At 48.3% G+C, this 23,120-nt stretch overlaps 8 protein-coding genes across 8 annotated transcripts; 3 read left to right on the forward strand and 5 right to left on the reverse strand.

The window, feature by feature from the left end:
* Positions 1 to 1,993: 1,993 nt before the first annotated feature.
* TGAM01_v205490 (hypothetical protein) lies at positions 1,994 to 3,787 on the reverse strand (the record flags this gene model as incomplete). Its single annotated transcript, XM_018802807.1, has 1 exon — positions 1,994 to 3,787. One exon carries the CDS (start codon positions 3,785 to 3,787, stop codon positions 1,994 to 1,996), a length of 1,794 nt encoding a protein of 597 aa, XP_018663924.1.
* A 798-nt stretch (positions 3,788 to 4,585) lies between these two features.
* TGAM01_v205491 (ribose-phosphate pyrophosphokinase 3) lies at positions 4,586 to 5,957 on the forward strand (the record flags this gene model as incomplete). Its single annotated transcript, XM_018802808.1, has 7 exons — positions 4,586 to 4,665; positions 4,777 to 5,077; positions 5,135 to 5,452; positions 5,512 to 5,647; positions 5,711 to 5,719; positions 5,780 to 5,844; positions 5,895 to 5,957. 7 exons carry the CDS (start codon positions 4,586 to 4,588, stop codon positions 5,955 to 5,957), a joined length of 972 nt encoding a protein of 323 aa, XP_018663925.1.
* A 1,097-nt stretch (positions 5,958 to 7,054) lies between these two features.
* On the forward strand, positions 7,055 to 12,503 carry TGAM01_v205492 (hypothetical protein; the record flags this gene model as incomplete). The annotated part of the gene is made up of 6 exons (XM_018802809.2): positions 7,055 to 7,132; positions 7,209 to 7,275; positions 7,334 to 7,714; positions 7,766 to 7,854; positions 7,908 to 10,406; positions 10,470 to 12,503. The coding sequence occupies 6 exons, from the start codon at positions 7,055 to 7,057 to the stop codon at positions 12,501 to 12,503; spliced, it is 5,148 nt and encodes a 1,715-aa protein (XP_018663926.2).
* Positions 12,504 to 13,032: 529 nt separating this feature from the next.
* Positions 13,033 to 14,323, forward strand: TGAM01_v205493 (tRNA (uridine-2'-O-)-methyltransferase TRM7; the record flags this gene model as incomplete). The annotated part of the gene is made up of 2 exons (XM_018802810.1): positions 13,033 to 13,135; positions 13,206 to 14,323. 2 exons carry the CDS (start codon positions 13,033 to 13,035, stop codon positions 14,321 to 14,323), a joined length of 1,221 nt encoding a protein of 406 aa, XP_018663927.1.
* A 207-nt stretch (positions 14,324 to 14,530) lies between these two features.
* Positions 14,531 to 15,245, reverse strand: TGAM01_v205494 (hypothetical protein; the record flags this gene model as incomplete). Its single annotated transcript, XM_018802811.1, has 2 exons — positions 14,531 to 14,874; positions 14,978 to 15,245. The coding sequence occupies 2 exons, from the start codon at positions 15,243 to 15,245 to the stop codon at positions 14,531 to 14,533; spliced, it is 612 nt and encodes a 203-aa protein (XP_018663928.1).
* A 2,031-nt stretch (positions 15,246 to 17,276) lies between these two features.
* On the reverse strand, positions 17,277 to 18,975 carry TGAM01_v205495 (hypothetical protein; the record flags this gene model as incomplete). The annotated part of the gene is made up of 2 exons (XM_018802812.2): positions 17,277 to 18,196; positions 18,264 to 18,975. The coding sequence occupies 2 exons, from the start codon at positions 18,973 to 18,975 to the stop codon at positions 17,277 to 17,279; spliced, it is 1,632 nt and encodes a 543-aa protein (XP_018663929.1).
* An 859-nt stretch (positions 18,976 to 19,834) lies between these two features.
* TGAM01_v205496 (L-lactate dehydrogenase) lies at positions 19,835 to 20,879 on the reverse strand (the record flags this gene model as incomplete). The annotated part of the gene is made up of 3 exons (XM_018802813.1): positions 19,835 to 20,272; positions 20,333 to 20,611; positions 20,769 to 20,879. 3 exons carry the CDS (start codon positions 20,877 to 20,879, stop codon positions 19,835 to 19,837), a joined length of 828 nt encoding a protein of 275 aa, XP_018663930.1.
* Positions 20,880 to 21,568: 689 nt separating this feature from the next.
* Positions 21,569 to 22,179, reverse strand: TGAM01_v205497 (hsp20-like protein; the record flags this gene model as incomplete). The annotated part of the gene is made up of 2 exons (XM_018802814.1): positions 21,569 to 21,751; positions 21,814 to 22,179. 2 exons carry the CDS (start codon positions 22,177 to 22,179, stop codon positions 21,569 to 21,571), a joined length of 549 nt encoding a protein of 182 aa, XP_018663931.1.
* Between the last annotated feature and the right edge of the window lie 941 nt (positions 22,180 to 23,120).

Raw genomic sequence — 23,120 nt, forward strand, 5'->3', positions numbered from 1 at the left:
AAGAAGAGCCGGCGGATTTGCTCAATTGAGACATCTCAGAGCAAACTGTCGAAATCATCATCTTCCATCCCCTTCCTGCAGCTACAGGGAGGTCCCCTAGACCGCTTGCTTCAGCTCTGGGGTGGCCACGTTTCTCTGTCAACATGGATTGACGGGAACGGAGCACCAGCTGCGCTCAGCGCATCCCTAATACTACCCCTATGTCTATAAAGACAAGCCGTTGATCTTTCATCAAGCCACTTAATTGCCACAATAGCCATATTTGTGGGTAGCGGCTGAATATTCTCGATGGAGATGCCGTGGCACAGCTGCGGTGTTCCCGTCAACCTTGTGCACATATTAGAGGATTCGGTAAGATATAATTTTATCCGATGATGAACGCAAGGACCAACTAATCTGCTAGGATGTATATGACACAAGCAAACAGATATAAATATAGGACCCTACACTATTTCCTTTTCTTGGTGGCTCTGATCGGCGGTTTTCTTGTCTCTCATCCCTTCTAATCAGTACGAAGCAGCAATATCAACATCTATACTGTAGTACTCGTATTTGCTTTGATGCGGGGAGGCAGCCGGAACTACGGAGCAGATTGTAATTGCATTCAAGTATGCAAGGGAAGATTTTCATACTCGCAAGGCAAGGGATAGGGCAGATCGTCGGTCATCTATGGATTAGTATAGGCAAGGAGTCGAGGATATTTGTGTTGCAAGCCACTAGTCGTACTATTACTGAAGACAAGATATCTACATGGACCGGGGATGTGTATAGATAAGACGACACAACTAAGACTTGACTTACAGCTCAAGCGGAGAAAAGAGACAAACAGACCTCGAAGATTACTAGCAAAGCCAAGACTAGGCTCACGGTCTCAGTCGCAAACTTTCAGCCCGGCAGCACGAGGACTGTTCGCCTATCCGCCGCCTGTTAACCCCGGGCGTTTGTTCGTTTTGGCCGTTTGATTAGAATAAGAGACATGCTAAGCTTCGATTGCAATCGTCTCAAAGACAGCGAGACATGACGTGGTCTATTTTATTTGATGCATGCGTGCTGGCCATGAGGACAGCAACAATTATAGCGCTTGTTATATTTGCCGGCCAGTCAACTTGTAGAATTGCCCTACGAACGCTAATCTTCAACGTCATTTTCCTGTTCCTGGTCAGTTCGTGCGCGTGATTCGTCTCTTTATCCATGCCGATATAATTACGGCTCAATGCGGAGCCCGTTGACTTGCCATAACGGGATCGATCTATTGCAGCACGGCCCCTTAACTGGCCCGTTCGTGTAGAAGAACTTATTTTTTTCTTTTCTTTTTTTCTTCTTACTCCCTTGCGCCTGTTTGCTTTCTGTATCTTGGTCAATAATCCTGGAGTTAAGTGCTCAAGTATATTAGTTACGCTTTCAAAAAGAGAGATGCCCTGTTCATTTGCATGAAGCTACGCCTCGCTCGGGAGTGCGCCATGTGCGCGTCAAGAGTCGTCTGAAGTCTCAGTCGGCCACAGCTTAGCCTGGAGCTCATTTCAATTTCCAATAACTTATTGGCCTAGGGAAAACTGTAATACGGAGCGCAGGGCAACGGGGAAGGGAATGACTCGATAGCAGAGTGGAGGCCGCTACGCTAGGAACCTGATCCATCATTTGCACTTTCGCCACGCGCCGAAACGCCTGGTATTGGTAGCTCAGAATTTGACAGCTACTAGACGTGCTGGAGAGTGAAAATCAGGGCTGGATCCAGTATAAAGGATAGCTTCTAACACTACTCCGGACTGTCATACTTATAGATTATGGGGAGATAATTGAGCCTCAATAAGGGGGAGGATACAGGCAAACAGGTATTTAAATGGCATTGTATGACTAAGTCAGCCATTGTGTTGACTGGATCAAAACCATCCCAAGATAGCTAACCGTATAGTCATAGCGTTGAACAACGTTCATACACAGAAATAGAGGGCTGAGTAGTATTACCCTGTGATGTATACTCCGTCTCAAACACTCAGAGACGTAGATGGGGAGGCCATCCTTCTCTAGAACTATTCCCCGTACTTAGTCTATAACGAAACCACCACTCTTGAACTCCTAGTTTATGTTCGGAATTACCCTTGACGGCCTCTTGGATCTTATGCGTTCGGAAGACAACTTCCACCCCTTGCCCATCCATATCATCAAGCTGACCCTGCGAAAATTGGCGCCACCACTCCAGAACTTCGACTCGTCCGTAGGCTGTTGCTGTAAAGATTACTTCTTCCGCATCAAAGACGACATTTTCGTCGCCTTTCAACTTGCGCCACGTTTCCAAGACATGGACGTGCCCATATTTGCTCGCTACCAAGGCTACGCCGCCTTCGTATCCGACACTTATCCCAGAAGCATGCCACCAGCGCAGCACGTCTGCGTGGCCATTTCTCGCGGCCCATAGCAGCGACCTTCCCGAGTGTAAGGTAATGTTATGGTCTCGGGCTGCAGTATCTAGCCACCAATCAAGAACCGGGATATGACCATTGCTACTCGCTTGTTCCAACGAGACTTTGGTATACAGCAGGGGTAGCCCCGACTGCTTCCACCACTGCAATACTTGCACATGGCCGTTTTTAGACCCACCATCTATGGCCTCTGTACCGTATACATGTCGGTTCTGAAAATGTCGGCTATTTTTCCAGTAATCCAGAATCTCGATCTGGGGATAGTATGCCGATGCTTTTGTTGGAAGGAAAGCGCCATCAAACGCCTTGAACAGCCGCGGGTGATTGGCTTCCAGATAAGCAAGGACTTCGACAAGGGCGAATCGTATTATCAGTTTTACAGCTAGCACTGGCAAGATGTGGAAATCTGCTGGTGCTTCAGATAATTTCGCACATATAGCAGCCGTGTTGCTCGAGAGGATCGTCCAGTTCAGCTCGTGGGTATAAACGAGTAAAGGATTGCCCAAACCGCCGGACTGCATGTTCCATTCCGTTGGTATTGGAAGATTGGTTCCGATACCCAATGCATTAGCCAGCTCCCAATCTCCCGTCAAGCTCAGTATTTTACTCCATAACTCGAACGGTAGCCCCGGGGCAGCCTGTGTGCCATTTGGTACAGCAACCGTTCTCGTAGCCCCTTCGACGTCTCGACCAAGGTTTAGTAAATCGGCTTGATTCTGGATGAGAGTGAGTAAATGTCTAAATCCGCTCCAGTTTGTGGCCTGCTGAGGATGTGCCGCATCTTCATAGTGCCATAATATGGGCTCCATGACATGGATACAAGGCCGCGTTCTCTGGAGGTCATCCAGCTGCTGTTGGACCAGTGGACTTAGCCATATGCTGTCATCCATTCCAGGCACCATAATCACACCTTTCTCGGCCTTGTTCCAGTTTCTCAAGAGGTCTTCAAGGAAGGTGTCTGCCACTCCGGCCAACATTTTGCCAATGCTGTTCATATCAAGCGGTACACAAACCAGGAGATCAGCCCAGTCGACTAGATCACAGATGTTTAGTCCAGACTGCCTGAGAAGAGAACCTTCTGAATCAAGCTGCGCACCGCCTAGAGGTGAGTTTTGAATGGTGATGACCAGCTGGTTCAATCTCGGAGAAGGATCATCAACCACAGCTCTCATCTCTATACGGCGATCCTTAGAAAGTCGCACCACGAGCGGTTGAGCCCACGAAGAGTGCCGGGTTCCCGTGGCAGCCACGAGCAGGCGCAGCTGACGAAACTCGAGTGAAGTTTCGTCAAGAGAAAAACAGGCCATTGAGTCAGAATAGCTAGGTCGCCGCGGCCGATGAGAGGGAGATTGCCTAACAGAAGACATGGCTGTCTGTAAGGTAGAGTATTCCGTACAAAAAGTAGAGTTAAACTGGATGGCACTATAGCCGGCGCTCACGGAATGGTTTGCAGCTAACAACGGAACTCATATACCACCGTCTGAAGCATCACCAATCAATTTTGAGGCCGGTGAATTGCCTTATCATCCGCCTTCCGGCAGATCCAATTGAGTGCCGCCTTGGCAGGTGTATCATATCATGACATGCTCCAAAAGCACAGTTCGCATCCAATTATTCTTCAAATTTCTGTTGTACAAGAAATCACAGCATAAATAGAACATTAAAGGCTCGTAACACTAGCTGCGGCATAGCTCTGATAGTTCGCGGATATGATTCATGGACTCGGTGAGCAGTGCGGCTTACTTCAAGATGCGTCGAGCCCAAGTACTTGTGGCGATTGTCTCCCCGCATTTACTACAAACGAAAATCCGAGATACTCCGTACAGTGCCAGAGAAACATGCAGAGGCGCTGTCACATGACTGCCCCGAGCGTCAATCTGCTGCTGGTACTCCATACTGGCGTCTAACAAGTCTGCGCTGCAAACTTTCGTCACGGCGGCGATCGTCGGAGCAGGAAAAAAAAGTCAATTTAGACTCTTCTTTGACTTCAATTGCCATCAACAGCAAACTACATACCTCTACCATTTTTCTCTTTCATCCATCACAGATTTTGCTTTGCTTCTTCCTGCATCCTCACCACTTACCATAGCACTTATTCGTCCCCACTAAATTTTTTTCTCTACTTTTTCCTCCCTGCAGAGAGAACTTCTGCTTCCTCACTAACGATGTTGGACCAAATGGCGAACGAAATCAAGCTCATATCTGGGAGCTCCCACCCAGAGCTCAGTGCTCTGGTCGCTAATCGGTATGTCTAGTAAGGTGGCTGTTGAAATGGAAATGAAAGGATGAAGGAAAATGAGATATGGGACAGATGAGTCAGTGGTCTACAAGAACCGGACTGATTTTTCTGCGGCAGACTTGGCATCAGCATCGCCAATACTATGAGCCTCAACTACTCCAACCAAGAGACCAGTGTGTCGATTGGCGAGTCTGTTAGAGATGAAGATGTCTTTATTCTTCAGTCGACGGCACCTGGCGATGTCAACGATGGCCTGATGGAATTGCTCATCATGATTCACGCCTGCCGCACTGCGTCGGCTAGACGTATTACAGCCGTCATCCCCAACTTCCCCTATGCACGACAGGACAAGAAAGACAAATCCCGTGCTCCCATCAGCGCTAGGCTTATAGCAAACATGCTGCAAGTTTCAGGATGTGTGCGTTAAACTCATGCCCCTCCTTTGATTGTGATTGAAGATCTAACATGCCTTTAGAACCATGTCATTACTATGGACCTGCATGCCTCGCAGATCCAGGGCTTCTTCAATGTCCCCGTAGATAACTTGTATGCCGAACCATCGGTCTTGCGATGGATTCGTGAGAACCTGGATGCCGAAAGCTGCATCATCGTCTCTCCTGATGCCGGCGGTGCGAAGCGTGCCACCTCGATTGCTGATCGTCTCAACACTGGCTTTGCTCTGATCCACAAGGAGCGCCCAAGACCCAACGTTGTTGGACGAATGGTGCTCGTCGGCGATGTTCAGGACAAGGTCGCCATTCTCGTGGACGACATGGCAGACACTTGCGGAACTGTATGTGACTGTTCAACGTTCGATATTTCATAATCATGCAGCTAACAGTATTCCCACAGCTCGCAAAGGCAGCAGAGACCCTCAACCAGCACGGCGCGCGTCAAGTGTTTGCCATTGTCACACACGGTATCCTCAGTGGCAAGGCTATTGAGACTATCAACAACTCTTGCCTATCTGGCCTTGTTGTCACCAACAGTAAGTGATATCGAATGAAGTTGGACATTCCTTTTAACGACGAATAACTAACGTATAATCCAGCTGTTCCTCGTACGTTCCATAACACCGCTTCCCGTGTAACTGTCTATAATCTAACTAGGTGTGATGCAGTTGGCGATAAAACTGAGCGATGCCCTAAAATCAAGGTCATCGACGTAGCTGGCACGCTTGCTGAGGTATGACCATGTGTACCCGCTGTCTTCTTCATTACGCTGACCTCTGATAGGCTATTCGACGAACCCACAATGGTGAATCGGTATCATATCTCTTTACGAATGTTCCTGTTTAATTCGGTTTCTTTGAAACGTTGTTTTACTTGATTTAAAATTTTGGTATGCCATCACTCCATCCGTGGTCAGAAAGCTTTGCTAACACTTATCCAAGGCTGCGTGGTATGGTTAGGCTTTGGTTAGATACTGTGCCAGCCAATACTTGGGATAACTGGATGTGACGAAATTTCCTTTTAAAAACTCTTCAATTTGTCGAGAATAGCATAGAATGCTTTCCCCAAAAACATAGTTACTGGCAACTCAGATCATAGATCATGTGCGGCCCCTTGCCACTACTTACAGTGCTTTTGACAAGTACTATAAGCTTGGCACACCATATCCTCCCAAACCTAGGGTGTGCAATACTGTCAGGCATGCATGGGCACTCAAATGTTATAGTAAGCGCCATCGTAAATCCTCCGCTGGAGAGGGTAGGCAGCTGAGAGACGAGAAAGAGGTGGAAATATGTTGTATGCGGGTATGATAGGATGATTTATGGCCAAGGTATATAGAACGAGGCGTGTTTAGTGCAACAAAAAGCGCATCGCGATACTTGAGAATTCAGCATAGAATTAAATGATTTGAGCGTTATAGACGGGGCAAGTATTGACCGTGGCTTATGTTGAGATATCTAGTGCGCGAGATAACTTTGTACTTTAAAATATATGATTTTCTGAGAAGTATTGATCCCTGAATAGATCTCTTATCAGCCTCTTGAACTCATGGAGAGAGCCGGAAAAGCACAGCTAGAGAGAGTACCTACTAAGTCTAATTTAATATATAGTAAAGTATATATTTATATTTTCTTATATTATTTTTATACCTACCTTAGGTACGTTAGATAGCAGCTCGTCGCATCCCAGTGCTTCGCGACTAGTACTATAATGGAAGAGTACAAAGGCGGTGAGCTAATTCTGCCGCTATGATGCACCCAAGCATACCACCTATGCGACACCGTTGCGCTGTCCCTGGTGTTTGTATGAAACTTGATTAAAGCTCGTGAGAAGCATAATCTTGTCGCAACCACCCTTTATGACGCACTGGAACTGCATAAACGCGATATAAAAGCTGCACTTACATTAAACGCCCATGGGCGGACTATTCGGCCTCACTCAAGATGACGACGCAGCTTCTGGCCACGGAGCTAGCTAATCTCATTCAGGAGAGCAAGCGGAAACACAGTGACCTTCGACAGGTATGCATTTCTTTTTGTTGTGGCTTCGCTTTTTGAAGTTTGTGGCTTCCTATTTGCTCACAGATTTCTTCATTAGGCAGCTGAAAGATCCCTAGAGGAGCTGAAAGGCCTTGGCATTGTGTCTGAAGCCACAGCTCCTGAGCGTATGTGCTAGTGGATCCCTCTAATGGAAGCGATGCTTTACTGACTTGAACCTCTCAGTGCTCTCCCAAAAGCCCAGCTTTGTGAATCCCTTCATAATCGCATGTGGAACCAAGAATGCAAAATTCACCGGCATTGCAATAGTTTGTCTGCAGCGGCTTATCGTTGCGAAAGCGCTGCCCAGGGCGAAGCTCAACCAGGTCTTGGAGGCTTTGATGCAGGCATCATCGGCTGGGCTTGATGTTCAGTTAAAGATCTTGCAAGCGTTACCTTCGCTGCTGCAGAACTACTCGTCAGATTTGAATGGCGATCTTCTTGTCACTGCCTTGAATATCTGCTTCATCTTACAGAGTAGCAAGAATGCCATTGTGAATAATACCTCAGCTGCTACCCTCCAACAGCTAGTGGTTTCAGTCTTTGATAAAGTAGTTGGCGAAGATAGTGAGTCTTCTGATCTGCTGTCCATTTATCCATCTATTCTAACTAAATCAGAGAACAATAATGATGCCCCTATTGCGGGAGAAGCGCCATCCGGGGACGGTAAAGTAGAGCTTCGCGCCGCCGCCTTGGATGCCTATCGTGTTAGCAACCAATCCACTTCAGCAGGCATTTGGGTCTAAGCTAACTGTGCCAGATTTTCAATGACCTATGCCTCTTGACCGAGAACCAACGGTCCGAGTTTTTACGGTTTTCTGGCTTGCAGCAAACATTTGGGTTAGAGTTGATCGAGTCAGTCATCACAAATCATGCAGCCGTCTTTACGAGCCATCCTGAGCAAACCCATATTCTCCGCGAGCGCGTTATGCCTCTTTTGATGAGTGCTCTTAAAGGGAGACCATCGTTCGCCACAACTGTGAGGCTCGTACGCATTCTCTACACCCTGTTGCGCCGCCATATTAGCGTCTTACCTTCAGAGTGTGGTGATGCGCTCTTGCTGCTTACAACCCTCTTGGACCAAGATACCGCTGTCTGGAAGCGAGCGTTGTGCATGGAAGTGTTTCGCGGCATATTTGCTGAACATGCCCTTGTCCGTCGCATATTCGCCATGTATGACGCCAAGGAGGGCGAGAAAGACATCATCAAAACACTTACTGCGACATTTGTTCGAGTCAGTACTGAGAAGCCGGCAGTAATTGGTCTAGGGCATCAATCCACGATGCCAATGGCCGATCCTTCTGGAAGCTCTGGCCTATCTGCAGATCCAGCCTTGATCGAAGCTACTAGTGTCACTGGAATCATCAGCGGCTCTGTTGGATCGGAGAGCTCCAACGTAGGAATCAGCATACAATGGAGCTCTGTTCGCGTTCCTTGTATAGACCAGCTGGACAAAACCGAAGCACCGGCTATTCCCGAATCGTACATCTACAGCTTGATACTAGCATGTCTCTCATCACTGTCAGACGGGCTTGCCAAGTTTATCCTACCTCTTACAGTTCCTAATGAGAATAGAGCTCGGAGAAAGACATCGAGGCAGGATATGGGGCGTAGCTCACCTGCTCCGTCCCAGCTAGAAGCAGAAGCGCCGCCTCGCGGAGGATTGCGGGAACGATCGGCTTCATTTAAGAGAAATCCCGTGCCGATTAATCCTCTAGAACAGGAAGATCATCCTGCACATTCAGAGGTCAAGATTTGCTCAGAAATCGTCAACGAGTGCTGGCCTGCTATTCTGGCAACATGTTCGACCTTTTTATACGCCGCCTTGGATTCAGAGTATTACCACGGCTTGGTTCGTGCATTTCAGCGATTCGCCCATGTTGCAGGCCTGTTGCAGCTTACAACGCCGCGAGATGCTTTCCTATCTACACTCGGAAAAGCTGCTGTGCCTCCGAACATTCTGAGCGCATGCGTCAATGCCGGCCAGTCACGATCGGTAGCCACCACGCCAACGGAAACTCCGAACAGCGTTTTTAGCAATGCCCGGGGCCTTCTCAGCGTCGAAAGCTTGGCACAGGTGTCGAGTCCTACTGAGAGGCAGCGACAAGGGTCCATGGATGCATCAATCACTCTAAATACACGTAACCTCCTCTGTCTGCGAGCTCTACTCAATCTTGGCATCGCACTTGGTCCGACGCTTGGGCTCGCCTGGGGTATCATACTAGAGACACTACAGCAGGCAGACTTTGTCCTCTATGTTACCGGAAAAGCCCCAGGGAGAACTCAGTCTCTAGGTCGCGGCGGACAAGATTACCAGAACGAAACAGAAGCCAACTCGCTCATGGTAAACTTCAGCACCGAAGTTCGATCAGTGGAAACAGCCGCCTCCAGATTGATCGAAAGCAGTGTTGATTTTCCCAACGAGTCGTTTATCGAGGTGGTTCAAGCCATCTGCGGCTTACTGCCAGATGAGAGCCAAACAAACTCAAGCACACCAAACAAAGAACAGCCACAGCAGAGCCAGCAGGGCAAAGCCCCATCTGGACAACATCGGCGGGTGCTCAGCTTCTCTGGCCAATCTTCGACAACATCCAATCAAGAACTTCAATTTGCACTAGCCAAGCTCGGGGAGATTGCCATGATCAATCTAGAACGCCTGTTGGCATACGATCCAAAAGAATCAGGTTGGGATCCCCTGATGCAGAAGTTGATTCAGACGTTAGACTCGAGCGTCATTAGCCCACCAGTGAGAACAAGAGCCTCAGAGATTCTCGCAAAGCTAGCGCTCGAAGCAGCTACTGCTGCGGGCGCGCAATCCCCTGAAGTTCGAGGGGCGATTCAACTCAGATTGCTGGGAGCACTCCGCGACTCATTGCAATCTTTGCAGAAAGGCGGCCGAGATATCTCTGTTGCAAATGCGACAACCGATGTTGAAATCCATAGAATTATTTTGGATGGCCTGCGAAGTATCATTGAAGACTGTGGGCAAACTCTAGTCAGCGGCTGGGATGTCACGTTTGATATCATCGGAAGTGTTTTCATAACGAGAGAAGAGAATCTGGAAGAGGACCATGAATCAGTTATCGGTGCTCGAAACCTCGGCACACGATCTTCCAAACTTGTACGGTCTTCTTTCAGCTCACTTCAGCTCATTTGCTCAGATTTTCTACCATCATTGCCCAACTCATGCTTCTTGATTCTAGTCGACACACTCTACAAATTCAGTTCACAAAACGACGATCTGAATATTGCATTGACGGTGAGTCTGGACCTGATTCCGCATAGATTTAGGGACCTATGTCACTAATCAAATTTACTTTAGACTGTGACCTTTTTCTGGGCCCTCTCTGATTTCCTATCTGGCAAGGACAAGTCACTCGACATAACGACTGACCTGTTTCAAGACGCTGATGTGGACACGCTAGAGCGCTTAGCAGCAGACCACGGTGGTCGAGGATCTGGCGCCGCCTTATGGATGTTATTGCTTTTGAGGCTTACAGCTGTCGCCTCAGACGATAGGGTTGAGCTTCGCAATACCGCAATCCAAACCCTGCTCCGAATCTTTGATGCATATGGCGAAAGACTCAGTCCTGAAGCTTGGTCAATATGCATCAAGTCAGTTGTGTTTAAACTGCTAACCTCGCTTGAAGAGGAGTTACGAAGAACTGCGGAAGAAGAAACTGCTAAAACCGATAGGCTGGAGTGGCATGACACCGCGGTGGTTGTGCTAAATGGCATATCAACGTTGCTTGGAAACAATCTGGAGGTATTGACAGCACACTCATCGTTCAATAAGCTTTGGAATGAGCTGCTTGAGCACTTGGCTACGTTGCTCGACTTTCAGGTCCTCGATATAAACACTGCAACGTTTAAAACGCTGGGGCATGTGCTCTCTCAGTCGGGTGATGAGGACAAGCTTGTTTTCAACGAGACAACGGTTACATTCGCTTGGAATCTATGGTCTCGTGGTATCCCAATTACTAAAGCACCCGATGGGAAGATTCCAGACAACCAAAATTGCCTGACTGCATATGTGGCGGCTCTTCGAGAAGTTTACCGGCTTATTAAGTCTGATCTAACCGTGGAGAGAGTTCAACGAATCCTTGCTTTGCTACGAAAGACTGTTGAAGAAGCTTCTGTAGGGAGCTATGCCACAGATATCGATAACCTGACGCAGCTTCAGGCACAAATATTAGATGCGGTGAAAATGATTCGGACCGATATCGACGGGGTGCCATCGGCCCTGATCGTGCAAGTGGCCGAGTTTGTAACCTTGGCCTATGATCAAGACTACGAGTCCCGACCTGTGTCAAAGAGAACATATGTTGCCATGTCAAAAGCCAGTATGCAGATGCTGGAGAGCCTTGTTGTAAGCCACTCATCGGATGCAGATATCTATAAGAGCGGATCGGTCGTCACCGCCTTATCTGCCCTCTGCAAGCCAATTTCTCTCAAATACCAGTTTCCCATTACCACGAGAACTATTCAGCCGTGGAAATCGGCGACTTCTACTGCTTTGGTGGTCATACAAGCAACACTATCAAAGCTCGATGATCTTGACATTCCCACATCCACAATCCAAGACATCTGGCAATTGATTGCTGAGATTGCAGATGGCATTCTCAGCGCTGATTGCAGCAAAACACCACCCGGAACGGACATTGGAGATGATGAAGCAACAGACATTGGTTCTTTCCACAAGTTGGTGGAGCTGATCATCCCTCTGATAGGATCAGAAAAGGTGAAAGAAGAAACTCGCAGCGCATACACTAAAAGCCTGTTCAAGACATCAATCATCCATGAACCGCCGTCGGCCGACAAGCTTGCCCTTGAAGATGGAGAAGCTGGACTGTCTAAGCTATATATACCACGAACCGGGCGCACAATATCCGATCCCCCGACACTGCGCACGAAGATGGCCTATGTCGCATTTGAAGAACTCTTCCTGCTCATTTCAGTGGACGAACCGACTGCTCACAAGCCATCTGCTGCTAAGCCTATGACAGATTACTCTGCTTGTAGAACCCGCATTGCTTGTTCCGCAGCACCATATCTAGTTCTACGATGCGCATTGACGCTCCGCGCCTATGTGTCTGACCAGCCGCTTCGAGGCAAAATGCCACAGCCTCTAAGCCAGAGAAAGGAATTGCTATGGACCCTACAACAAGTGGTTGACTTGCAGAGCCAGAGCGAGGCGATATCACCTCTTGAAGGGGCTAAGAGCGAAAGCAGAAAGCATCTGTTGAGGTTATACGTCTTGATTGTAAAGGCGTTGGGAGTGCATGGTGATGAGAAGGTATTGTCGCTTTTGAGGCAGGCGTTGGAGATTGTCGGTGGTGAATTTGGAGCTGTTTAAGAAGACAATGTTGCTTTACTGGTTTTCAGCGTGTTTGACATAGATAGGAATCGGCAAGTAATAGAAGATGTATGGCGATTTGGTTAGAATAAGTATTCAAAAAGACAACAGCCAATATAGACGAGGGTCCAGTTCAATATACTGATATACCTCGCCTTATTCTTCAACAAAAGACTCGATATAATAAACCCAAATTCAAGTCTAGACATTCCCAAGATCTTCACGTCTATTTAAGAGCAAAGTATTTGCAATTGGCCATCGCGCTGTAACTTTGCATCAGAATCCAGGGTAGTAGAGCCAGGAGTAACAATCGCTTTCTGGCGTAGATGGGCATTGCCCCACAGCGCCACAAAGGTAGGTCCCGTACCTGGCTGGACCTTAGTTAGACCACCGAAAATGACATCGCGGGGCAGAAAAAGTTGCACATGAAATATCCCACTACTTCTTTTTTCGTCCCGCTATATTTCTCCAACGCTGCAACTTTGGGTTTTACCGCAGCCAGAGAACAATACTACGGGATTCTATACCAATGGGTAAATCCTCCAAAGATAAGCGCGACGCCTACTACCGGCTCGCCAAAGAGCAAGGATGGCGTGCAAGAAGCGCATTCAAGCTTCTCCAGCTTGACGAAGGTACACAATATCTCCCCTCAACCTCGAATCCTATAGCCTACCAATTACTAAATTATTTTCTGTCCCGCAGAGTTCGACCTCTTCTCAAACGTATCCCGCGTCGTCGACCTCTGCGCCGCTCCCGGCTCCTGGTCCCAGGTCCTTTCTCGAGTGCTCATCAAAGGCGAGAAATTCGGCCGTTCAGCATGGCAGGATCGCGACGCCAAAGTGCGCCAGCAAATGCTCGGTGTGTTCCCCGAAGCTTTCACGACAGAACAGAAAGAATCAATAGAAACCTCCACCTCTTTGTCTGGCGATGATGCGGCGCAAAACAATGGAGTCGAAGCAGCAGCCAGCCGAGACGTCAAAATCGTCTCCATCGATCTCCAGCCCATCTCTCCCCTCGCCGGCATCACAACCTTGCGAGCAGACATTACACATCCCGCCACTGTGCCTCTGCTCCTCTCCGCGCTCGACCCATCGTACGATCCTGCCGCCGTGGCAGGCACCCAAGCTCAGCATCCCGTCGATCTCGTTCTTAGCGATGGCGCCCCCGACGTCACGGGCCTTCACGACCTCGACATATACGTGCAGTCGCAGCTTCTTTTCGCGGCGCTCAATCTCGCGCTTTGCGTGCTGAAGCCGGGCGGCAAGTTTGTCGCAAAGATCTTCCGTGGCCGAAACGTGGACATTCTGTATGCGCAGCTCAAAATCTTCTTTGAAAAAGTCATTGTGGCGAAGCCGAGAAGTAGCAGAGCGAGCAGTGTGGAGGCTTTCATTGTATGCTTGAACTTCCGACCGCCGGCGGGCTTCCAGGCCAGTCTGGAGGAACCGCTGGGAGTAGGGCAGCGCCTGGATACGCTGGTGCGAGAGAGGGAGATGCAGCTTCCAATTGTCGCTGAAGCAACCATGCAATCAGAAAGAGGAACTTGGGACTGCAGCACTGTATCAACGCCGGCGACATCACACGAGAGCGGAATCACGGAAGTGGAGGTTTATGACGAGGTTGAAGGGAACAACATGGGAAATGGAGCACGCTGGATTGCACCTTTTATTGCTTGCGGCGATCTATCAGCCTTTGACTCCGACGCTTCATATCAGCTTCCCGAGGACTACGTCTCTCTAGATCCTGTCCAGCCTCCCATCGCTCCGCCATACAAGAGAGCCCTCGAAATCCGGGCTGGGTTATCCAAACCCGCCAAAGTGTAGAGACACAGGGGAAGATATAAATGAAGAAAAAGAAAACAAGAAGAGAAAAATAATATCCAAAAAGCCCAATGTGCAAAAGCTAACCGTGCCTCGCCGGTATATACCACTCGAGACTATGCAATGCTGAAAAAAAAAGGAAGAAGAAACGCGAGATACTAGGTGGAAACGGAAAACGAAAAGACTAGGCAGAGTAAAGAACCGCCAGTCTCATTTGTGATCCTCTGGGATATCCTTGACGCCGCCACCGGGCATCTCCAGCAGCACCAATCCCGCAGACGGGCCTTGGTCCCAATCGAGAGCTCCCAGCTCGCGCTGGTACATTTTTGCGGCGGATTTGTCGTGCGTCATGAGGACGAGGCCTCGCAGGTTCGGCCACTCCTCGACGAGTTCTTTCAGACCTTGCATCATCCAGCTGGCAAGCCCGCGCCTCTGGAACTCTTCAAGGATAAAGACGTCGGTGAGATAGGCAAATGTGACGTAGTCGGTCACGACGCGAGCGAGGCCGACGAGCTTTACATCGGATCCGTGTGGTCGCCGAGGCGCTCCGCTTTCTATTGGACGCAAAAGAAAAACAGTCAGCTTCTAAAGTACAACGAATTTGGCGAGCTAAATCCACACAGGGACGACAAGAAAGGGCAAAAAGGATTAACGCACTCTGCATTTGCTTCTCTGACTCGGGAACGTGGTATATGCTCATCGTCATGCAATTGGATATCATCTTCCGCATCTGGCCTTCTGGCAGCGGGTCGTTCCACCACATGAGGTCGGAGTCGAAGACGGCATTGATGGCCTGAGGCTCGAGATACGTCTTGTCGTTTGTGAGGAAAAAGTTGTCTCGGTACCAGTACCGCGGCTTGCCTTCGGGGTTCGTGGCGGCAGTCTTGGAGCTCTTTGAGCCCATTGTGGAAACGAGGGAGCCCATTGTGGTTTTACTGTTGCTCTTGGTGGATAGTATACTGATGAACTGGAAGGATGCCTTTTCTTTGCTCTTTTGTTATCCAGAATACAAGCTGTGTTCAATCTAAGATGGAGGAGAAGATGGGGGAGCAAGACAACGATGGCGGTGGCAGCACGGTATAAGTTACTTTGCGCAGACGAGAGGCAGACCCTGTCTATCGTCTATTTCAGCAAACATGGAAGGCCCCTCCCCCTTCCTAGCGCGTGGCATTCCCCATGTTTGCCGGCTTCCACCCTGCTTCTCTTTTCGATCCCCCCAGCCCCAGCCCTCCCATCAATGACCAAGTTTAGAAACACGAGACTCCATAGTCCCATGCACTACCAGCTACTACTACAAGTATGCAGCAGTAATACACATTGTACAAAGCATTCGTTGCCACTCCCGTTACGTAGCTAGCCGGCTAGTTGCGGCCCCTAGCGCGCCATCTGGAACTTTGCAGTTTGTGATGAGCGCCAGCTCGAGGTCAGGTGCGCAGCGCCCGGAGACGTCGTGGTTCGGACAGCGACGTAGGTACTACCTCTATTGAAAGTGGTACAGTAGGTACAAGGACCAGCATCAGGGCCCTTTGTGCATGCCTGCATGATGCGCCTGGCTCTTACTGGCTGGCGATCTGCCCCTTGAAGCTCAGGTCGAAGAGCAAACGACTGCAAACAGCAATACGGCGGAGAAGCGGGCTCGGATGAGGAAGGTCGGGGTAGTATCTGTGAAGTCTCCGAAAATATGCATAAGTAGGCATTACTGCGAGTGAGGGCCTGCATGCACCTCGCTGTTTCGACACATGAGTTATATGAAGTCACCCATACTCTTCCTCTTTCTTCTCCAATGTCTCTGCCCGAGTCTCTCATTATGAAGCGATGAAGTAATTCGGCTTGGCAAGACAACCGCTCTCGTGATGAAGAACAAGGCCGCCTATTGGCAAACTTTTCCCCCGGCACTTGCTTCTCTCCAAGCCAACCAGGGGGGGCCTAAAGTCAGATCGTTTTGAATCTCATACAAACAAGAAGCATGACCTCCAATAAACCCCGAGGCCTTTCCCTTTCCAGGCAAATCTGTTAGGCAATCATTACATACTCGTGGTGTGCAGCAGCATGAAGCTCGAAGCCTTTTTGACAGGCGGATGACGCCGGGCCTTGGGAAAAATGGGGGCCTTTTCACACCGCGTTACCGAGCCGGTCTGACGGGCATGGGGGAGTGGAGCCGCCCGCACTGAATAGATACCGGAAAGAGAGGTTAACGGTAGAAAATGAGAAACGAGGCGCTGGACGCTTGATGCTAGGGATGCAGCGATGCAGCGGCCTGGCAATCCTGCAGCTGGCCCTGGCAGGTCGGGTCTTTTGATAAGATACCTTGCTTGTACTAGGTCTAGTGTATGTCTGGATGTTTGCTTGTCTTTGCTTCCTCCTTTCAAGGGCATCTCACTGCGGCTTGATATCGTATCCTGTCTTCCCTGCTTTGCTTAGAATCGGTGAGTGTCCAGCACCACGTACTACTGACTGCTTATTATATGCGAGGAGATAGATACTGCCAGCACGATAAGGAAAGAGGCTCATTCATTGGCTACCGTGTCATCTCGTCGCGACGTTCCTCCGGCAACATGTCAGACAGCGTGGTCTATCTATCCCCAGCCCCTAACATGGTAGCTTCAGTATGACGGATGCGATACGCACTGAACTGCCCACTTGCGGCAAGCCTGAGATTCAAGATCTCATCTGACGGAGCATGATGCGTCTAGCCGGATTGGGACAATAGGATGTGGTTGGCTTACATAATTATATCGCCGTCTATCTACGGCTTAGCCAGCCAGCGAGCGATTCCGCTCTTGTCCACGAGCGTTGAATTGCTGTTACTCAATTGCTACCACTTTACGCTGAGGCTGATATCGCGGATTTCTAGCCAACATCATGTCCTCTGCTTCTACGCTTTTGAATTCTAGTACCAATCTAATTCTTTCTTTATTCTTTTCTATCAAGCAGGACGCTATATATGCATCTATCGCTATGGATCCTTTGCGTACTTGCTCCTCTTCCGGAGCTTGGGACCATAATGCCAAAGTAAAAGGGGTGCCGGGCTCAGTATAGCTGCAACACAGCCCATGATTGTCAATGACCAGTGTACGCCAATGGCCGAGTACATTGGACGAGTGGCCATGACCATTCCTCCCGCGGCCAAATACCGGACAGCGGTGACGCTTGCAAGAGCAATGGCCGAGTGCTCGCCGTAACTGTCTATGATGTATTCATAGCTGCTCACGTAGAAGGCAGTCAAGACGACGCCAAAGACAAAACAAGCGCCTAATCCGCACCATATGGATATACGAGGATAGTTGGTCCAGCCGAGCCAGAAAAGACAGACGGGCAGCATGGGTGCCGTGACAATGGCAGGCCATAGGCGGAACTCGGGCTCGACATGTGCGCCGTGCACATGTTCCGTGTCGCTGCGAGCCCAGTTATATAAAACGGGCGCGCTGAGTGTGAAGACGGTTGATCCCACCGCAATGGAGGCAAAGCAGCTGCCGGTTAGCCCGGTAGACAGCTGGTATGTGTCCTTGAAGATGAAGTCAAAGCCTGAGAGGGAGGTGAAGAGCAGCGTGTACAACAGTAGTAGGTACAACCCCAACACCGTTACGATGATTTCCGTTCGGTAAAAGGTAATGCCAAGTTTTACATTGTGTTTCAGGCGACTGAAGAAGTTGGCTGCCATTGCGTGTTCGGACGTGAACCGCACATCGCCGGTTGCGCGTCGAAGTTCTTTTGCTTTCCAGTCCAGAAGCAGTGGCAAGTATGTCTCTGGAAGAAACAATAACGCAACAAAGAATGCCGCACCGGATATGATCAAAGTCATCCAGTCGGGCCAATGCCAGCCCAAGCTGGGATTGGATACCAGCCATCCACTTGCTACAGGAGCAGCTAAAGGGCCTTTGCCAAAAGAATAAACATCAGCGTCTGTTGATTGACCTTGTATGAGATGGCATCGTCAACTTACCTATTACATTAACCCAAGCTATTATCGGGAAAACGAATGCCCTCTTCACATCCCTGAACTGATCTCTAACACTCGATCCATTGATTCCCAGAGTGGCACTGGAGAACAGGCCCACAAAGTAGCGGCACGTAATGCGGCCTCCAAAAGTCGTTGCCATGGCTGAGCCGAAGACGAAGAAGAGGTAGCAGAAAGTCGCTCCCAAGTACACGGGATTCCTCCCCACCGTCTCGGACAACGGCCCCGTAAATGGAGCGCCGGTCCCGATGCCGAAAAGATACATCGCCGTGTCTAAGTTCTGGGCGGTTCGACTGACATGGAACTTTGAACTGGCCACCGAGTTGGCCATTGATTCGGAAGCACCTGCCCAGCCTTGGACGAAGATGAGAATCGATAGAATGGCAATGTTCTTGCATCGGGAAATCAGCGGCCAGTTCTGTGGGTTGAGAGGATCTCCGGGCTCGCTTTTGACCAAGATGTGCTGCTGCTGCTGCTGCTCCTTGGCCGAACTGCTCGGTTGTTCCTCATCCGAGTCTTGATTGCCTGCTGCCGCGCCATTTGACCGAGATTTCCCGCTAGGACTTACAGATGGGTGCCGAGCATCTTCGAGGTCACTAGGGCTTTTGGCTGATGGCTCATGTGCTGGTTTGGTCCTTTGTCCGAGCTCTTGCTTTACATGAGCCCGAATTTGGTGACGCTGTATCAGCGACCACATAATGACAAGAGCATCCAATAGAAACTTTCAGCTCGACCTCGTGCTTGCGAAAATTGTTTTGATAGGGCCAGGATACTTATTTTAACAGCCATGACAGCGCTCTGTGGATAACGTCAAGTTGACGTCGGTATGTGTCCATAACCACAGCAAAATCACGTGTCGCTTTCACAATCGTGACAACACAACGCCTGTACCAGAGATGCGAAAAGAAAGAAAAATCAATGCCAATGTACCAAACTGCATCGCAATCTGATCGGATATCCTTTGAAACTGTATCCTGTGGTAGGTAGTAAAGGTAATGCAGCATGTGGTGATACAGTACCGAAACTATGCTAGTGGATAGTCACACTGTATTCAGATACTTCTGATATACTATATATACGGTATATATATCTTGAGTTTAACTCATATAACCGGTTTCAAGGAAAAATTCAGGAACCTTAGATTTGAAAATGATTATATGTCTATTAGGTGGTGAATCTGAATTACATTAAAGCTGACGAAGCAATTGTATTAAGACAGTCCGTTAAACGAATTTACGGACAGTGGAATTAAACAGTCCTTCAGAGATGCTCTCACTAATATCCATTATCTAGATATCATAATAGTAGCAGTAGTAACAGTAGTAGAAGTAATAGCAGTAATAGCAGTAGTAGCAGTAGCAGCAGTAGTAGCAGTAGTAGCAGTAGTGGCAGTAGTAGCAGTAGCAGCAGTAGTAGTAGCAATAATTTTAATCTATACCTTGCAGCTACGTTCAACAGTTCAACAGAATCCTACTGTATACCGCTCTCTTACACATTATTATCCTTTCTTATTTAACTTCTTCGTGTTATTCTTTTTAGATTTAATTAGTATTTAGCTACCCATTATGCACTTGATCAATCATCCTCTTGAGTGCCGTTGCTGAATCCGTTATCTGAACATCCTCGTCAAAGTCCAGCGATATCTGAACTTTTCGCTGTATTCCTCCCTTGCCCAAGACCACAGGCAAACTGAAGCAGCAGCCAAAAGAAGGCTGGAAGTGGCTAACTGGATGAATCGCGCCCTTATCTAGGATGATAGAAGAGCAGATGCTGGATACGGCGGAACCAATGCCAAATGGCGTTGTTCCTTTCGCCCGCATTATACTCTGTGATCGGTGCTGGCATTCACGAGAAAATTCGGCACAGTTGATCAAAGCCGCTTTTGAGAGGCACTCGTTGATTGGGACGCCGCCAATCGTTGCGGCAGACCAGGCCGTCACCTGCGATTCCCCCTGCACGCCCAACACGAAAGCGTCAATCGACTTTGCTGCGACCTAATACACTCGTTAGCAATAGGCCAAATATTTCATGTGCAGTGTCCATTGGCTGCTTACTCCAATCCTATCTGCCAACATTCCCCGGAGCCGTATAGAGTCCAAGTACGTGCCAGAACCCAAGACTTGAGACGGCGGCAACTGAGAGATCTGCAGGGCAAGGGATGTGAGTAAGTCGACAGGACTCGATACGACAAGAAGGATGGCATTTGATTTGAGAGGCATCATTCCGTCGATGATGGTCCTGACGGTCGAGATATTTCGATGGACGTATTCGGGGTCAGTCTGGCCTACAGCTGTATAAGCCTGGGTAGCAACAACGGCATCCTTCGGTTTGCCCTAATTCTTTACCTGTAGCGTGCCTTGATCCCGCGGTAATTACTATAATATCGCATTGGCCCGCCTGTTGGTAACTGGCTGCTCGCACCTTCGTTCGGCTACTGCAGCTATACGCTACATCCGAGAGATCGCAAACTTGGCCGTCTCTCAAGCTCACATTCTTGTCAACCAAGAGCAATTCACTAGCGATTGAACCTAGGATGAGCGCATAGGCAGCCGCAGCGCCAACTTGACCGACTCCAACAATGGCAATACGGGATGTGGGCATTTTGCCGTTAGATGAGAGTGAAATAAATCATTTGCGTCTACAAATCACAACTAAGTTACAATGCTGCTCTTTTATGCACTTTTGCATTAGCATCAGAGTGATGCACGGTACTGTCTTGTGCGTAGTTTACAAGTCGAATATGCTGTAATTAGCATTCAAAGTACAATTGAATGAGTTGCTATATGTTGCTTGATGGTTGAAGTTTATATCAGCAGCTTCACACCTCATCAGCCACAAAACCAAAAGTCAAGTCACCGCTCAGCCCACCTGCACCAATCAGCCAAAGCTACCGTCGGAGGAATCATCGAGATTGACTGTCGGTCGTTTTTAGGTGGTAAATAAGCTTTGAGACCACCAAGAGAGATCAGGAGATAAACTGCCTGATCTAAGTCGTCATCCGAGATAGGGCGCACATACCGTGTCTGAACCGGGACTATACCTGGGTCACTGTTCAAAGTGTGAAGTAAGAATGAGTTAATTGATCGCTTTGTTATCTTTTGTAGCAAATTCCTATTCGATCAAAAACTACTAGCGCCTAACGCACACCGTTTGTGAGCTGGTGAGGTGCTGATGAGCCAAAATAGTTCAATCGGTGATAACCAAACTCGCAGCGCTGACAAGAAGAGAGAGAATTCATACTTTTCTAATAATGCCATACATCGAATTTGACCAATTTACTATATAGGATTTTATGAAACAGGAATCACATGTCTGTCGGAGTCATCATCTGGCATTTTTGGTATGCGTATAGTAAGGACACCGCTTTCAAGCGTCGCCGTGGTGCCATTCTGCTGGACACGCTGCGGAAAAGTGAATGAGCGGTAGAATTCGCCTACATTTCTCTCCGCAACCCAGTATTTAACACTGTCGTGCTGCAAGATCTCGTAGTTAGCTCTTTGATTGTCAGATGAAGATCATTCTCAATTCATATTACCTCTGTAGTCTTCATATCTTTCCTTGTAGCATCATCGGGTGTATCAACGTCGTCGCCCTGGTTGGGAGGTAGCTGATACGAGTTTTCAACAAAGCCACTGACTTCTAGCGACTTAGAGCCCTTGAACTCGATCTTGATATTCTCCTTTTCGACTCCTGGTAATTCGCCATAGAGCTCAAAACTGTTGTGCAATTCTCTTACATCGAAGATGGGAAGAAAGGCTTGACCCAAATGCGGCCCGCGGTTGCCATGACTTGAGTGGCTGAAACGAGGGAATGAGTCCAGGTGTTTATCTATATCTTGGAAGAACCTCAACGTGGAAGGAAAAGTCCGGATAGGAGTGGTTGGCTGATTGATAGCAGCCATGATATTTGATGGTCATCAAGGAGATATTGATGATAAGAGCAGTAGCATGAGAAATGCGTTTATAGGAACCGCAAACGGGTGAAACCAATACTTAAATATATATATGAGGACAACTCCTGCGGAAGATAGTCTTCATGAAAATAGATTGACACCAATTTCAAGCCATCTGACTTAGATATGGTGGCTTGTAGACTAATGATATTACTTTAGCGCCATGGTGTGATTTAGAGCCGCAGTGATAGATCATGTCATATACATGCTTGTGGTGCTATCATGCCGGGTGGCGAAGAACATTTCTTCTTCTTTGTATTCTTCACTTTATCATCGTCTTATAGCGTCTTAAAAGTACCGCTAATTAGTATGCGCTCCACGAGCGAAGTCGCGCCAGCAGCCGTAAATTCGCTTTTCCTTAGGTGATGCAAATTTCGGTAGCTTTACATTGATTGACATTGTTACTTCTGCTTTATGTAGTTTCCTTCTAACATAAATTCGACGGAACTGATGCTACTGTCTCTATAAGGGACTTTAGCCTAAGGTCGGCTGCTAGAATTTGTAGAAGGAAAAGTTTCATATATATATATATATAGTGTACTAAGTCTGCTATGCAGCACTCTAGCGATCGCTGCAATAGCATCTATTACATCTGTTACATCTGTTATAACTATTACCTAACTCTACTACATCTACTATCTCTACTACATCTACTATCTCTACTACATCTACTATCTCTACTACATCTACTATTTCTACTACATCTACTATGTCTACTACATACACTTTTACTATCTCTACTGCCACTGCTAATAATGCTATTAGTGCTGTAACTTTTTTTTTTAGTATATTCGGTCGTTTTTAAGCTACAGCTAGTGTGTTGAATAATGGAATTGGAGCGTTGATCAACTTTTCCCTACTCAAATTTCTCTCTTTAACAACGCGATAAA

Source organism: Trichoderma gamsii (genome assembly GCF_001481775.2).
Source record: "Trichoderma gamsii strain T6085 chromosome Unknown Scaffold_17.2, whole genome shotgun sequence".
Taxonomy (NCBI): domain Eukaryota; kingdom Fungi; phylum Ascomycota; class Sordariomycetes; order Hypocreales; family Hypocreaceae; genus Trichoderma; species Trichoderma gamsii.